Source organism: Colius striatus, chromosome 19, assembly GCF_028858725.1.
Source record: "Colius striatus isolate bColStr4 chromosome 19, bColStr4.1.hap1, whole genome shotgun sequence".
Taxonomy (NCBI): Eukaryota; Metazoa; Chordata; class Aves; order Coliiformes; family Coliidae; genus Colius; species Colius striatus.
Genome location: NC_084777.1, coordinates 11,104,990 through 11,120,012, shown reverse-complemented (window position 1 = coordinate 11,120,012; position 15,023 = coordinate 11,104,990). Strand labels below are relative to the sequence as shown.

General features: G+C 56.7%; 1 protein-coding gene across 2 annotated transcripts in view; it reads right to left on the bottom strand.

The window, feature by feature from the left end:
* ARRDC1 (arrestin domain containing 1) overlaps positions 1 to 15,023 on the bottom strand; it is a 40,983-nt gene that overhangs the window by 13,267 nt on the left and 12,693 nt on the right. Inside the window, exon 2 of one of the 2 annotated variants that reach the window (XM_062011862.1) lies at positions 10,011 to 10,121. The exons of the other annotated variant lie outside the window; for it this stretch is intronic. Within the exon in view, the coding sequence (XP_061867846.1) occupies positions 10,011 to 10,121 (111 nt within the window). The remainder of the gene's footprint in view (positions 1 to 10,010; positions 10,122 to 15,023) is intronic. 2 annotated transcript variants of the gene reach the window in all.

Below are 15,023 nucleotides of genomic sequence, written 5' to 3'. Positions count from 1 at the left end.
CACCAGCCTGAGCCATTACCTCCCTATTCCCAGAAGCCTGAACAAAGGGCACAGTGTGCTCAGCAGCAGGAAAGCTTTTCCTGAAGTTTACGTGCAGCTAAAAATACCTCGAGGAAGGCTTTAGGCAGCAGAGGCAGCTGCATTAGCAGGGTTCTGCCGTGGGGCCAGACCTGCAGCAGCCTTTTCCCCTGATAGGAGCTGAGCCAGAAAAGATTGGCCACCCCTACACAGCCTTGGAAACATCCTCCCTAAACATTCCTGGAGGCAAAAGAGCTGCTGCCCTAGAGAGCCTGGATTAAACAAACCCAGAGAGCAGCAACCCCACACTCAGGGTGGGGAAGGGCTGTCACAGTGCAAAGCAGAGAATGACCTTGGAGATTTCCCCCAATCCAGCAGAGATTTGTCTGTAGGGAAATGGAGTCATGGCTCAGCCCCTCACTCCACACTGGGACAGGGGGTTGTTTCATTGTACCAGCATTTGGGGCACCTGTGGCCACACAATCACAGAGTCTCAAGGGCTGGAAGGGAGCTGCAGAGCTCACCCAGTGCAACCCCCCTGCCAGAGCAGCAGCACCTAGAGCAGGGCACACAGTGACTCATCCAGCTGGGTTGGGATGTCTCCAGAGAAGGAGCCTCCACAGCCCATCTGGGCAGCCCCTGCCAGGGCTCCCTCACCTCAACAGGGAACAAATTCTTCCTTGTGTTTCTTTGGCATCTCTTGTGTTGCAGCCTGTGCCCATTGCCCCTCGTCCTGTTGTTGGTGTCACTGATGTGCAGTGCAGAGGCAGAAATGAAGGGGTTTCCTCCAGGGCTGTAGGAGGTTCCTGTGCAGAGCTGGAGCTGCCTGAGCCCAGCCAGGGGGCAGATGCTCTGTTCTCTGCTTTCATTCACAGAGGGTTCCCCTCAGTGCAAAGCAGCAGGTGCTGCAGGGGAGAACCCCACACTGACATCATCCCCATGTCAAACCACCACACCTCTGTCTTCACCCTGGTAAACAAATGATCCAAGTCCAGCTTCCTCCACCACAGCTGCAGACAGGGTTTGGAGGCTTTTTCCAAGCAGAGCAGCTTCCCTGGCTGCTGCTGCCAGGCCCCTGCCCAGGCGGAGCCAGAGGAAACTACCAGCCCATCAAAGCCACCATCCCTCTGAGAGCAAGGGGAAGCTGCCTGCCCACACCCTGCCCTCCCAGCACTCAGCCAAGGGCTGGGAAAGCTCCTCTGGCAGCCTCTGCCCTGGCATGAGAGCAGGGCAGGGCTGGGGTTCAGGAGGAACCAACCAGACACAAACAAGGACACTGAGTCCCACCCGCTGTGTCCCTGCTGGGCATCACAGGGCTGTTGTGCAGCTTCCCAGGTTAGTGACCTGTGCAAACAACTCAGTCTTACAGCACCAGTGGGGCCAGATCCACCAGTGCTGCCACCACAGGGACATCTGCCAAACCCCTCCTCCCAGTTGGCTCCCCCAGCCCCTCCATCCCTGGAGCCATGGGCCTGACCATCCCTGCAGCAGAGCCAGGACCAGCCCGGGGCCAGAGGCATTATAGAAGCCTAATGGTTGGCAAAGCCCTTGGAGCTGCTGCAGTGCCAGCCCTGCCCTCACCCTGCCCAGCCCAGCACTGACCCACGGCCTCAGCACCTCAGCCCCACGGCTTTGGGATCCCTCCAGGGCTGGGCACTGCCCCAGCTCCCTGGGCAGCCTGGCACAGGGCTGACACCCCTCTCAGGGAAACAGTTCTGCCTCAGCTCCAGCCTCAACCTCCCCTGGGGCAACCTGAGCCCCTTTCCCCTTGTCCTTGTTCCCCTTGTTCATTACTTGGGAGCAGTCTGACCCCCAGCTCCCTGCAGCCTCCTGTCAGGGAGTGTCAGAGAGTGCTGCTGGCTGCCCTCAGCCTCCTCTTCTCCAGGCTCAACACCTCATTCCCTCAGCCCCTCCCCAGCCCCTTGTGCTCCAGCCCCTTCCCCAGCTCTGCTCTGGCCACACAAGGAAGAGAAGCCAGAGGAGGGTTGGGAGATGGCTTGGTCATGGATGCACAAACACAACAGACTCAGCCAAGGCTCGTTACTCACCCCTGTGAGATGTCACACGCTGGTGTGCTGGGAGACAGAGCCCAGGGGTGTGAGCACACAGGGGTCTGCAGGGCCAGGCACTGGCAGTGTGCTCCTCTGCCTCACCAGGCTCATAGCTATATGAGAGGGGAAAAGGGGAACATTCTGTGCTACCCTCCCTCCAGACCCTGAAGAGGAGGCTGCTATTTGCTCCACAGCCACAACTAGGAGCCTGGAAGGTGTCCCCAGACCCCATGGACAGGAGCCTGAGGGCAGCTTAGATGAGGCTCCTGCCTCAACCTCCAGCTCTGCTGACTGGAACCCCCAAAGCAGACAGCAGCAGCTCTGCTCCCTCCTGCTGCTGCTGCTCCAGAGCAGGAACAAGCTGCACCTTCCAAGTACAGCTATGTTTTGGTTCTAGCAGAGGAACAGCAGGCTGCACCATATGGTAATTTCTCTCTGGCTACTTACTGAGTGATGCATTAGCTGTGCTGGCCAAATCACGTAGGACACAAAGGGCCTGCTGGTCTCCCTGCCATTGCCAGTGCAATATAGTCCTCCTGTTGCCTAAAAACAGCCCTCCTGCTCCCTAGGGAAGGCAAACTCTTCCAAACATGCTGAGTTAGACTGATGCCAGTGCTGCTGATGCCCAGCTCGAGTAGTCTCTTCTTGAGGCTCTCCAGGCAGAGAGCAGAGGGTTTGTGTTTGCACTTGCAGGTGAGAAACAGGCAGCCCTGCCTCTGCCTTGTGCTCCAGGACACCAGCTCCCCAGCCACTGAAAGAGCTGTGAGCCTGGCTGCAGTCCTGACTGTCAGCACCCTGCTTGCCCTCCTCTGTCTCTCCTCATCTACCTTTGCAGCCCAGGAACGTGACTATTAGATGTAAGCAAGAAGGTCAAAGCTCTTGTTGCTCGCAGCAGGCTGTGTCAGAGATGTCAGGTGGGAAGCACTAACATGGGCAGTGCCAGGGCACTTCAGGTGATGCTGGGCCCTTGCAGCTTCAGCACAAGGACTCCAACTCAGTCTCTGCTGGCTTGAGCCAGTCCACAAGATTGCAAACTGTAAGAAACAAGGGTAGAGATGCACATTTGCAGCAGATACAGGTGCCTCAGAGCAAGCAGCTGACAGCCAGCAGAGTCACTTGCCCTCACACAGAGCCAAACCTGATGGGAAATGCTCAAACAAGAGCTCTTGGGCTGCCTTGCAGCCCTTCAGCTGAGCTGAGCTGCCCCATGGCAGTGAGGGAGCAGAGTCTCCAGCTGGCTCCAAGCTCCTGTTCAAAGCAGCAACTTGCTGACGCCAGATGTGCAGCTCAGGGACGGCCTCCAGGTGGTTAATGCTGCCAAGGGGAACCTCTCTGTACCATGGGAGGTGCTGAGAAAGGAAGAAAACACACCAGACAGCCCAGCACTAAGGGGAGAGCAAAAGCTCCACTGCTTACAAACCTCTGCATCAGCGTTTTGCAGGGCCACTGTCAATGAACTGGCAGAATCTGGCAGCATGGACACGCTGCAAAACCTCTGAGGATTAACAGTTGTCTCCTGAGGCAACAAATGGGGAAGTGCTGAGAAAACTGCTGTGACCCAAGGCAACTGCAGCTCCTGCCATGTGGTTTTTCCCTGAGCTGGAGCTGCAGTTACTTCTGCTGAACCCAGCAGCACAGGGCAGCCAGGAGCTGGCACCAGCACATCCCCAATAGCCACAGTGCTATACCCGTATCTGTGGGTACCCACGGGCTCAGCACTGCCCTGGGGACCCTCCTGCTGTCCCCTGGCCAGGGGCTGCCCAGCATCTGTGCCCACTGCTGTCCACAGAGCGATTCCTGAGCACAGAACAAGGCACCCAAGTCTCACAGTGCCTGCTTACCTGGGTCACCAAGCTTTTTAAGTGCAACTGGAAGACAGGGCTGTCTTGGCCATGAAGGTGTTGTGCCAGGAGAGCAGAGAAGCACCTGAGGGCTGAGGTGATGCACAGCTGCCCCTTTTTTAGCTCTTTGTACAAGAAATGTGCCAGCAGAGGAAGTGTGTAGAGCAGCCAGGAATTCCCTGCAATGCCTTGTAGCTAAGGAGCTGCCAAAATAAGGGCAGCTGGAAAACACAGCCAGCTCCCTGCACGGGTTCAACTTGGGTACAAGCAGGATTTAAAGGGAATGAAAAACCCCCAAGGTCTGCCTTTGCATGCACAGCCCATCCAGAAGGCAAGAGCTGTGTGTGCAGAGATGACATGGTGTCCAAAGAAAGGAGCCTGTGGATACAGGCACACGAGGGACCTGCTCCTCTCCTCTGAATGCAACTGCAGCAGGGGAGGGGGAGAGGAGCCAGAGGCCCTGCAGAGCTGAATTACTCCATTATATGGGATCAAGAGAAGTATCTGTGTCCAAGAGCAGCAGGCACAGGCACTGCTATTCAGTACTCACTGCAACTGGGGTACTTGATCTCTTGTACTGCTGACACCCACAGAAAGCCAGCAGCCCCCACACACACTTGCAGGGCTTCTCTCTCTCTTCTTGTATTTATTTGCAAAGTGAGGATCCAAGAAAAACCAGCACCAGGGAGCAGTCGAGGTCCAAGTCAAACTCAGACCTTGGAGGAAAAGCAAATCCCCCCTTGGCTTCCTCCTGAGGAGGCAAACAATCACAGAATGGTGGGGCTGGAAGAGACATCTAGAGCTGCTCCAGCCCAACCCCCTGCTACAGCAGGTTCCCCTGGCTCAGGGGGCACAGGAACGTGTCCAGGTGGGGTTGGAAACCTCCTGAGCAGGAGCCTCCACACCCTCCCTGGGCAGCCTGGGCCAGGGCTCCCTCACCTCAGCACCAAAGAAGTTGCTCCTTATGTCCCAGTGGAACTGTTTGTGTTACAGCTTCTTTCTGTTACCCCTTGCCCTGTCACTGGGCACCACAGAAAACAAGTGTCTGGCCTCATCCTCCTGACACCCACCCTTCAAGTACTTGTAAGTGTTGATGAGGACCCCTCTCAGTCTCCTCTTCCCCAGGCTGAGCAGCCCCAGGTCCCACAGCCTTTCCTCACAAGGAAGATGCTCCAGTCCCCTCAGCATCTTGCTGGCCCTGCACTGGCCTCTCTCCAGCACTTCCCTGTCCCTCTGGAGCTGGGGAGCCCAGCACTGGCCCCAGGACTCCAGATGAGGCCTCAGCAGGGCAGAGCAGAGGGGCAGCACAACCTCCCTGGCCCTGCTGCCCACTCTCCTGTGCCATTGGTCTCCCCAAGAAGCAGCTGTGGGCTGAGCAGCCTTCCCAGCCCTGCACTGTGTCCTCCAGCAAGCAGAGCAGTGAGGGGCCCCAGAGCAGCTGGGATGCTCTGCAGCTTCCAGCAGGTTTGAAGGAAGGAGCCCGAGTGCATCCCCCAGCTGCCCGTGTGGCACGGCCAGCGCCCAGCCCCTGCGCCCCCCGCAGCTCCCCTGGCAGCTCCCCGGCACCCGCTGCCTCCAGCCCCTGCCAGGCCCAGCCACAGGCTCTCCTGGAGCATGGACACTGTGCTGCTGGAGGGGACAAGCAGCACAGCCACGAGCAGGGCCCTGTGCAGCAAACCCACTGGCTCAGCAACCTGCAGCTGCTCCAGCAGCAAGGCTGAGCCCTCTGCAGCCCGGCTGCTGCTCCCAGGCAGGGCGAGCAGGGAAGCCAAGGATGAGGCCAGTGTCCCAGATAAATGCCTTACATTGCAAAGCAGGCATCTGGATTATTTCCAGGCTTGTCTCCTTCCTCATACATGTACACCCTTCAAAAACCCCCCAAACCAGCATGTCACACAAACAGCTGCTGATGCTACAGAGGACAAGCTGCCCCCTCACTTACTTCAATGCAAAGGTGTGTGGGTGGAGCAGTGGGAGTCATGAGCTTAAAGAGCATGCAGAGCCTCAGTAGCTCTGCAAAGCTCCTCTCCCCATCCCCCCACGTGTCCTCCAAGAGCACAGATCCGTTACAGCTCAGGATGTGGGAAGGGAGGGCAGGAGGAGGGTTGATTCTCAGGCCCAGGCTGCCTCCCTGCACCGGCCCCACGGGTGCCAGCGCTGCTGCAGAGGAGCTGCTGGGCAGGGACAGGGTGACACGTGTGCTGTGTGGCCCTGGGGACACAAGGATCAACCTGTTGAGCTGGATGAGCTCTCTGCAAGAGCACTGGGGATGGTGCCAGCAGAGAGCCTGGCATCCCCTCTGCCCAGGTCAGTCTGCCTGCCAGCTCACCCCCAGCAGGGCCAGGCTGCTCTCCCTTGCCCTTTTGTTTCACTGCACAGGGTAAGGAGTGGCAATGGCATTGCTGCCCGGGGAGGGCAACACAGGCACAGAAAAGTGCTCTGAGGAAGAAGCAAACTCCTCCCTTCCTCTGCTCATTTTCCATTTGTGCTGCCCCAGGGGACATCCCCCTTGGTGAGGAAGGTGCTGATGCAGCAGCCCCCACAGAACCACTGCCCTCCCTGCTGCTGTTTGCTTTCAGGCTGTGAGAGGGAAGGGTGGGTACAGCCAACCCTCACCTGACAGAACAGACACACTTTCACCCCAGGGGGGTTGGAGGTTTTTATGCACATGGCAGGACTGTCCCACACACCACTGCAGTATTTGGCCATGGCCACGCTCATCTCTGCTCCTGGCACTCAACTGCTTTTGCCCTGCTGCTGTCTGACATGGGCCAGCCAAGGAGCTGTGCTGGGGACTCCCAGAGGGGCTGGCCTCAGGCTCCTTTGCAGGTCACAGAATCACAGAATGGTGGGGTTGGAAGAGACTTTAGAGCTGCTCCAGCCCCAGCCCCTGCTAAAGCAGGTTCCCCTGGCTCAGGGGGCACAGGAACGTGTCCAGGTGGGGTTGGGAACCTCCTGAGCAGGAGCCTCCACAGCCTCCCTGGGCAGCCTGGGCCAGGGCTCCCTCACCTCAGCACCAAAGGACTTGCTCCTGGTGTTTAAGTGGCACTCTTTGTGTTCCAGCCTGTGTCCATACCCCTTGTCCTGACATGCCCATCCTCCTGACAGCCACCCTGCAGGTACTCTCCCCTGCAGCCTGGTGTCAGAGCTGCAGGGACACCCAGCAGCACTGTGTGTGCCTGCCCAGAGCAGCTGCAGCCCAACACACTCTGCTGCCACACACTAGGGCTGTCCATCCCCACCAAACACTCCTGGCCAGAGCAACAGGGGAAGGGACAGCTCTGCTTTGGGCAGAGCAGGCACCAAAGCACAGACTGTCTGCCTGCCTTCAGCTCCTCCACACACTGTTCAGGAATAGCTGAGAGCTATTCCTGGGGAGCCTAAAAACACTGGGGCTGAGTCAGCATCGAGGCCCTGACCCTGCCCATGAGGCCACTGCACAGCTCCCCTGGCAAACCCCAGCTGCTGCCTCGCTCAGGGCTGTGCTGTGCCAGGGCCACGCTGCCAGCGGCCCCAGCAAAGGAGACAGACAGACAGACAGACAGACAGAGCCAGGCACGTGTGGAGGCAGAGCCCTGGGACAGGCAGAGCTCCTGGGACAGGCAGAGCCCCTGGGACAGGCAGAGCCCCCTGGGACAGGCAGAGCCCCCTGGGACAAGGCAGAGCCCCTGGGACAGGCAGAGCCCCTGGGACAAGGCAGAGCCCCTGGGACAAGGCAGAGCCCCTGGGACCAGGCAGAGCCCCCTGGGACCAGGCAGAGCCCCCTGGGACAGGAAGCCTGGCTTCCCCCAGAGCCTGGACACAGGGCTGCTGAGGGCTGTGATAGCAGTTATCTCTCTTCCCCTGTCCCAGGCTGGAGCAGTGCCAGCCCCAGAGCTTCTGTTTCCACATCCACACAGGCCAGTGCAGCAACTGCAAGGGACACGTTCAAAGCTGCCTCTGCTGGAGGGGTCCAAAGGCAGCATTGCCACTGCCCTCTCTTTCTCACATCCCATCCCTCACTCCCCTGCATCCTCACAGCATGGGACAAACACAGCAAATGCAGGGCAGTAACTCCTGAGCTTGTGCCAGTCACTCAGAGCAAATCCTCCACGAGCACAGCCCTTGGCTGTGATCCCACACACAGGGACTGACCACCTCTCCCCATGTGCCTCCCTGCAGCTGGGAGCCAGGGGCAAAGAGCTCCCAGGGCTTGTGAGTTTTGACACAAAAAGCAGAATAGTGACTGCAAGTACCTGGCACACAGCTCCAGATGGATTGCTGGTAACTGAGGCCAGGCTTCTCCCCTAACTGCACTGCAGGTTGGCAAGCAAGAGCAGGAATGGCACTGCAACACATCTCAGCTTTCGAGCACAGGACTCTACAGGCCAGATTTTTTCCCTTCAGTGCAACACATCTCTGGAGTTATGCACCACCACTTCTTGTCTCACTTGCCTGGAGCTGTGGGAGACTTTGGCTGCCCTGCTTTGTTCCCAGCCCAGCCCACTCAGACCTCAGGCTGGCACTCTGCAGTACTGGCAGTCCACAGCAGCACTGTGCTGAGCACAATGCCAGAGTGTGGCTCCCAGAGAATGACAAGCCAGAAGAGCAGGACTTCCCATGAGCAGCTTAAGAACCAGAGAAACCAAATGTTGGCCATCTTTGGAATTCAGGCCCTCAAAGGGGAAGCGTCAGAGCCACAAACATGGAGCCATCAATGCATTTTCCTTCCATCCTTCCACACTGGTGCTAGTTATCAAGGGAATGGCTCCCAAGGGCAATCTCATGAGAACCAACTGTCAGAGGAGCCATCAGAATCTGCCAGGGGCTGCAGAACCAACAGCAGCACACCCATCTCTTCCCACCTTCATCTCCTGCTTGGCCTTTGCCAGAACCCCAGGATAACAGCTCTCCCTTGAATCATTCAATAGAAGAAACAAAAGCTGGAAGGTGCATTGTTTTTCAGTGCAGTTACAGATTTCAGCCTCCCCAGATCTGAACAATCATTCCCAGCCTCCAGCTCCCAACTCATCCAAGCTCAAGGGCCTGCAGCACCTCCTGCAGCCTCTGGGATTTTGCTGCCCTGACATTCACAGCTGGGCTCTCTGGCTGTGCTCAGTGCTGCATCCAAAATCAGGCAGGAAGGTCTCTCATTGCCCTCCCAGGCAGTTTACCTCCAACTGCAGCCCCCAGGCTACGAGCCAAGAGGCAAACCAGCCCAGCTGTCTCTCCCTTCAGGACCTGAGAGCGTGCAGCGCTCTTGCCAGTTGCTGTGAGGATGAAGTCAGTCTCCCCTCAGCACTAAAAGCTCTGCATGAAGAACTGCTGAGCTAGCAAAACCTGCCACTTCAGTTTCACCCTTTTCCTGTTATTAGATAAACAGGGAGAGAGGGCTGAGCTCCTGCTACCCAGGGCTTTGGCCACGTTACAGTTGTTGCTACAGCCGCTGCCTTCAGCAGGTGAATACTGGCAGGTCTTGATTTCAACAGGAGCCAGGGCACAGCATGAATTATTTGTGGTAAGGCTGACCTATTTAACAGCAGAAAGGCAGCATTCATTCCAGCCCAGATTCCCCAGAGGCTGCTGGTGTCACTTTACCCCACAGGATAACACAACTCCCTCGCTGTCTCTGGGCATCTCAGCTTGCAGGGGCTGTGGTGGTGACTGGCTTAGGCTGCTCCTGCCACGCTCTCAAGGTTCCTCTTGAAGGACAAGTGACACCTCCACATCCCTTTCAGTGCAGACTACTCCTGGCCTGCAACTGGCTTCTACTGACCAGCTTTGATCAGTGTTCTGTGACTGCCACAGACAACAAACACAGGGAGTGGAGCAGAGTGAACCACAGGGCCTTGGAACAGGGGAGAAGTCACTGCTGGCAGCTCTGTTTCAGGCAGCCCAGGGCCAGAGGATGCAGGCAGTGCTTGCAGGGTGGCTGCCAAGTTCTGCAGCTATTCAGGATCCCCTGAACAGCTCCTTCTAAGCTCTTGTAGTCTCTAGTATTGGCTTCTATCCCCTGTGCACAGGCTGCCTGTGAAGGGGTATTTCACATGGAGATGATGGTGATACACTTCCACAGACCACCTGGAGTCACACATCTCCACCAAGTCTTTGGGGACCTCACCTTTGTCTGCCAGAGACAGTGTGCTGTTAAAGTACTGCTCCTCCACAGTCCATGCTGTGTCGTTGATCTTGTTGGACACCCCACCAGATCCAACACAGCTCACCTTGATGGCTGTGGAGAGAAAGAACACACATAAGCACTGGGAGAAGGCAAAACCTCAGCTTCAGACTTGCTTCAGCTACTGTGTGTGGGCTTGTGCAGGGGCAGTGCCTCATGAAAACACAGACAGGGTAGAAAAATGGTCATGCTCTCATTTCAGAAGCACTTATTGTCAGCACTACTGCACACTGCCTGCCACCCCACTGCCATTCCCAGGTGGTATCACCACTGAAGTCCTCGAGCTGCCCTGCTTGCACTGCAAAGCCCACAACAGCAGTGATTTCCTGAGAGGTAATCCCTAGTTTTCTTTCAAATGAAGCAATATCCCCTTCCCAGTGTGTGCATCAGCCTTGGCTCTCAGGCTGACAGCACAGACCTCTGTCAGCATGCTCTCCTCTACACAAAGGTGTCCCTCTCAAGGAAGGGGTGAGTGGCAGAGGGATCTGCTGCCTCCCACCTCAGAAGGAGCTGGGCATTCTGCTGAGGATCCTGCCATCCCTGGCAGGAGGGACACATTCACTGAATCACGGGAACTCAAGGGCTGGAAGGGAGCTGCAAAGCTCACCCAGTGCAACCCCCCTGCCAGAGCAGCACCACCTAGAGCAGGGCACACAGGGACTCATCCAGCTGGGTTGGAATGTCTCAAGAGAAGGAGATTCAACAACCCACCTGGGCAGCCCTCAAGTTATCCAGCTAAACAAGGTGTACAGCCCTGTCTGCAGCAGCAGAGCTGGACTCCCCAGCACAGCCTGAACTCGGCTGCTGCTTGAGTTCACAGCCCCTCCACTCTCACAGGACATACCCAGCCCTGGGAGCCCCAGCAGCCTGCTCCCACAGCCTGGAGACAGTCTCTACTTCAAAGGACTGCAGTGGAAATGCTTTGCCCATTAACACTTGCCCTGCATCAAGACCTGCAATCATGTTGATAAGCATGTTGCCTCTTCAGCAGCCAGACACCACTTCAAGTAGCAGTTTCCTCCTCCTGTCACAGACAAAGGACTCACAGCAAAGCCACACAGCAAGGTCTGGAAGCATCTGAGATGCCATCTGACCCTCCCAAAGCAAGGAGAGTAATTTGACCTCTGTGTCTTGCCTTGGTGCCTTGGAAAAGCCAGCCCAGAGCTCACCCCGAGCGTGGCTTTCAGATGAGCGACCCACTGCAGTTAGTCTTGGCCAGTTCACAGCAGGCTGAAATCAAGCTCTGATGTGGACACTGGAGCACAGACAAACATGACAGACTGGCCTTGATGCCCAGCAGGAGATGAGCTGCAGTGCTACCCCCACACAGGGAGGGTGGCAGCCAGACCTGTCATGGCACACACTGGGCCTTCAGGGTTGTCCCAGCCCGAATGTCTCCTGTCCTCATTCTCACCAGGTTTTGCAACTGCTTTAATGGATCCCCCAGAACTCCCTCACTGCATTTGCCAGGTGAACAGCTCTGCTGGCAGGAAGGTGGTAGGAACTACCAGACTCTTTTGCTGTTTCACCCATCTGCTCCCCTGTATTCAAGCTGTGTCTCTCCCTGGGGGCAGGTGACCATTTGTGTTGGCTCAGGTGCTCTCCCCTCTCCACAAGCCTTCTCAGCCATGCTGATCCCACCACCTCCACCCACCTACCTCAACATCAAGGGCTGCAAGTGATGCTGCTGCTTGCAACCACCTCAATCTGCTCTCCAGAGCACCTGCCTGGGCAGCATGACCTCAAGACAGGGTGGAAAGCAAGCCAAATCCAGCCCTCTGCAGGGGGGAAACTCAGCTCTTAGCTACATGCATTCGGGTGAAATGGACTCCTTGGGACTTAAAGTCTCTAAAAGAGCAGCCTCCCCCCATCAGAGCTCCTGCCATACCTTTAGAGCACATTGCAAAGTGTTGTTTTATACTCAAGGGTAAAGGATAAGCAGCTCCAGATGCCAGTTCTCATGAACTGAAACACCAACACAGCAGCAAAGCTGACATGTCACCTCATTTGTTTGCCATCTGTGATGTGTATCAGCACTTCAAAGGCAGGGAAGAGAAGGAGAGCACAGCCCACAATGGGAGCTGCCCTGTTCTGAGCAGATACAGGTCTCCTCCCCAAGCAGACCATCACACCTAACCCCCTGCACACCCCCAGGTGACTGCCAGTCCTCTCTTTCACCAGACAGCAGAGTCAAAACCAGGCAGAGGTTTCAGCAGCACAAGCAGCAGGGAGCAGGGTGGCATCCTGCCTACCCACATGGTGCCAGCTCTCCTGCTCCCACCTTGGACATGTTGCCACATCTCTGAGGACACAAGGAAACAGCCTCAAGTAGCACCAGGAGAGGTTTAGATGGGAAATGAGGCAGAACTGTTCCCCTGAGAGGGGTGTCAGCCCCTGTGCCAGGCTGCCCAGGGAGCTGGGGCAGTGCCCAGCCCTGGAGGGATCCCAAAGCCGTGGGGCTGAGGTGCTGAGGCCGTGGGTGGGCTGGGCTGGGCTGGGCAGGGAATCCAGGAGCCTCAAGAGCTTTTCCAACCTAAAATGCTTCTGTGATTCTCTGGGCTCACAGCAAGCCTGTCCCACTCTGAGTTAGCCCAGATAACTCAGATGGCTCAAGTCGAATCAAGCTCAGACTCAGTGGCTCCACTCCCACGTTTTCACACAGGAGATGCAAGTGAGAAAAGCCCAACCAAGAGCTGGAGAACAGTCACATCCTTCAGGAAAAAACAGCCCCTGAACAGGCTCCTCCTCAGCCTCCAGCACAGAAGTTTACAGATCACCACCATCTGTTGCAACACTCATATAGGGAGATGATGGTCTTTAGCTCAAGCCCACTTGCTGCATTGCAGTGCTGAGGTACTCCTGCTCCGGGGAGGCAGGTGGCTGGGCATGTGCAAGCACATACATGTTATGGCCCATCTCCCTTGCCATGGCAGAGACTCAGAACCAAAGGCAGGGGGTATGCAGCCTGACAGAGCCAATGCTTGGCTGGTGGTCCCTGCTGAGGTGCTGAGCCCCTGTATAAGCCATCACTAGGGACTGTGTCTAAAAGCCTCACGGCAGCTAGGTAAGGAGTTCTCCATCATAGGCACAGGAGCTGCCAGCCCCAAGGCTTGAGAATTAACCACCACCACCATCCCAAGTGGCATGGCCACAGCCAGCCTGTGCCTGTAGAGAAAGGACAGCTCCTGGAGGCAGAGCTGCGGGGCTCTCGGGGGTCCCAGTGCTGCAGCCCTCTCCAGCCATGCTCCTGGCCATCACACACCATGGGGCTGCTCTTCTGGGTGCAGGAGGGCAACCAAAAGGCCAGAAAGCAGCATTTCAGGATGAAAAGCTTCAAGGGAATGTCACAGCAATAGAGAAACTCCCCCCAGGAGGTTTCAGAGGCACTTGGCTCAACAGCTCAAACCATTTTTCTTACTCCTAACCAGGTTTTGGAGCAGTTAATCATGACATGAGGCTCTCCATGAGCACACCTATGGGCAAAGGAAGATACTTGGGGAGAAGAGGGAGAAGGGACTGGCACAACTTGGGCAGGTGGTGCTGGGGGCAGCTGCAAGCCAAAACCAGCACCAGTGAGACAGGTCAGGCAAATCAGCACCAGCAGAGCTGCTGCTGCTGGAGCAGCTGAGGTGCAAAGCTTGTCAGCCTGGCTGTCAGGAAGAAAAATGCACACTCTGAGCCTTTGCAAGGAAATCTCCAAGCCAAGTTGCAGAGAGAGCAAATAAGAAGAGTTTGTATGTCACAACAGGCCAGCTCCAGTTATTGGAAACCTATTAAAAATGGCCCTGGAATGCAGTGCTACCAGTGGCCCCAGTTACCAGGCTCCTGCTGCCTGCTTACCCAGGCTGCTTTGAGCAAATACAAGGGGGGAATAAAAGGTCTCAAACCTCTAAGGGATGTGGAAGGGGAGACAAAGGGCAGAAAGCAGAGAACAAATGAATTACAAAGCCATGCAGAAGACAAGAGCCCTTCACTCTTGCAGTCCCCCAGGGACGTGGGCAGCTCCACATCCAGCCAGACACATCTTTAGCTGAACACTGGCAATGAAAGGCGACAGCTCAGGCATATCCATCTCTGCACCAAGTAAAAATAGAGATGCCAGGAGCTGGGCATGTCTGCCTTCTTCCAAGGTGATTTAAGGAGAGCAGCCACAGACTTCAAATCACTTTTCCTGGTGAGGCAGTGAGCTGCCCTCCTGCAGTGAGCTGCTGTGGCACCTCAGGCAAGGGGGAGGCAGAGGACACACATCCCCCTGCCCTGCACACACCCAGGGGCAGGTTGTACATGCACGTCCTTTCTGCTGAAATCCAGTCACACACTGAGCAAGCTGAGTCTCAGCAGCCATCCTGCACTTAGCAAGCCAGCCCCAGTCCCAAGGGACCTGCTCCAAGTCTTGTCTTGTCACACAGCCACTGCAACAGGCACAGGCAACAGGCAGTGGCAGAGGGAAGGAGACACAGCTTGGGCCTTCTGGGGTGGAGAGGAGAAGCAGCAAACAGTTGCAGGAGGTGGCTGCTGCATTTGGCAGTGGCTTACAAGGACAAACAGACCATCCTGGCATTTCCCTTCCTCTGCAAGGCTGGCTGAAGAGCTCTGAACCAGCACTTTGGAACAGCCTGGGGTTTTTGCCAGCTGAGGCTGAGTTGGGTCAGCACAGGACCTTGGTCTGTGCTGGACCTCAAGGCTGCAGCCAGGGAAGAGGGTGCCCAGCCCTGTGAGCAGGAGATGAGATGGATGGCAAAGCCACCCTGTGTGTTTGCACAGGGGCCTGGGGCATGCATTTGTACCAGGCTCAGAGGGTACCTGGGGCCTGAAATACCCTTTGCAAAGCTTGGGCATGCCTGGACCCAGGTAAAAGGGGAGCAGATGGGGAGAAAGTGCTGTGGGAAATGAGCAAGTCTGCATCAGAGAAGCCTTCATTGCATGGAAACCAGACATGGGAAGCCAGGGTCCCCT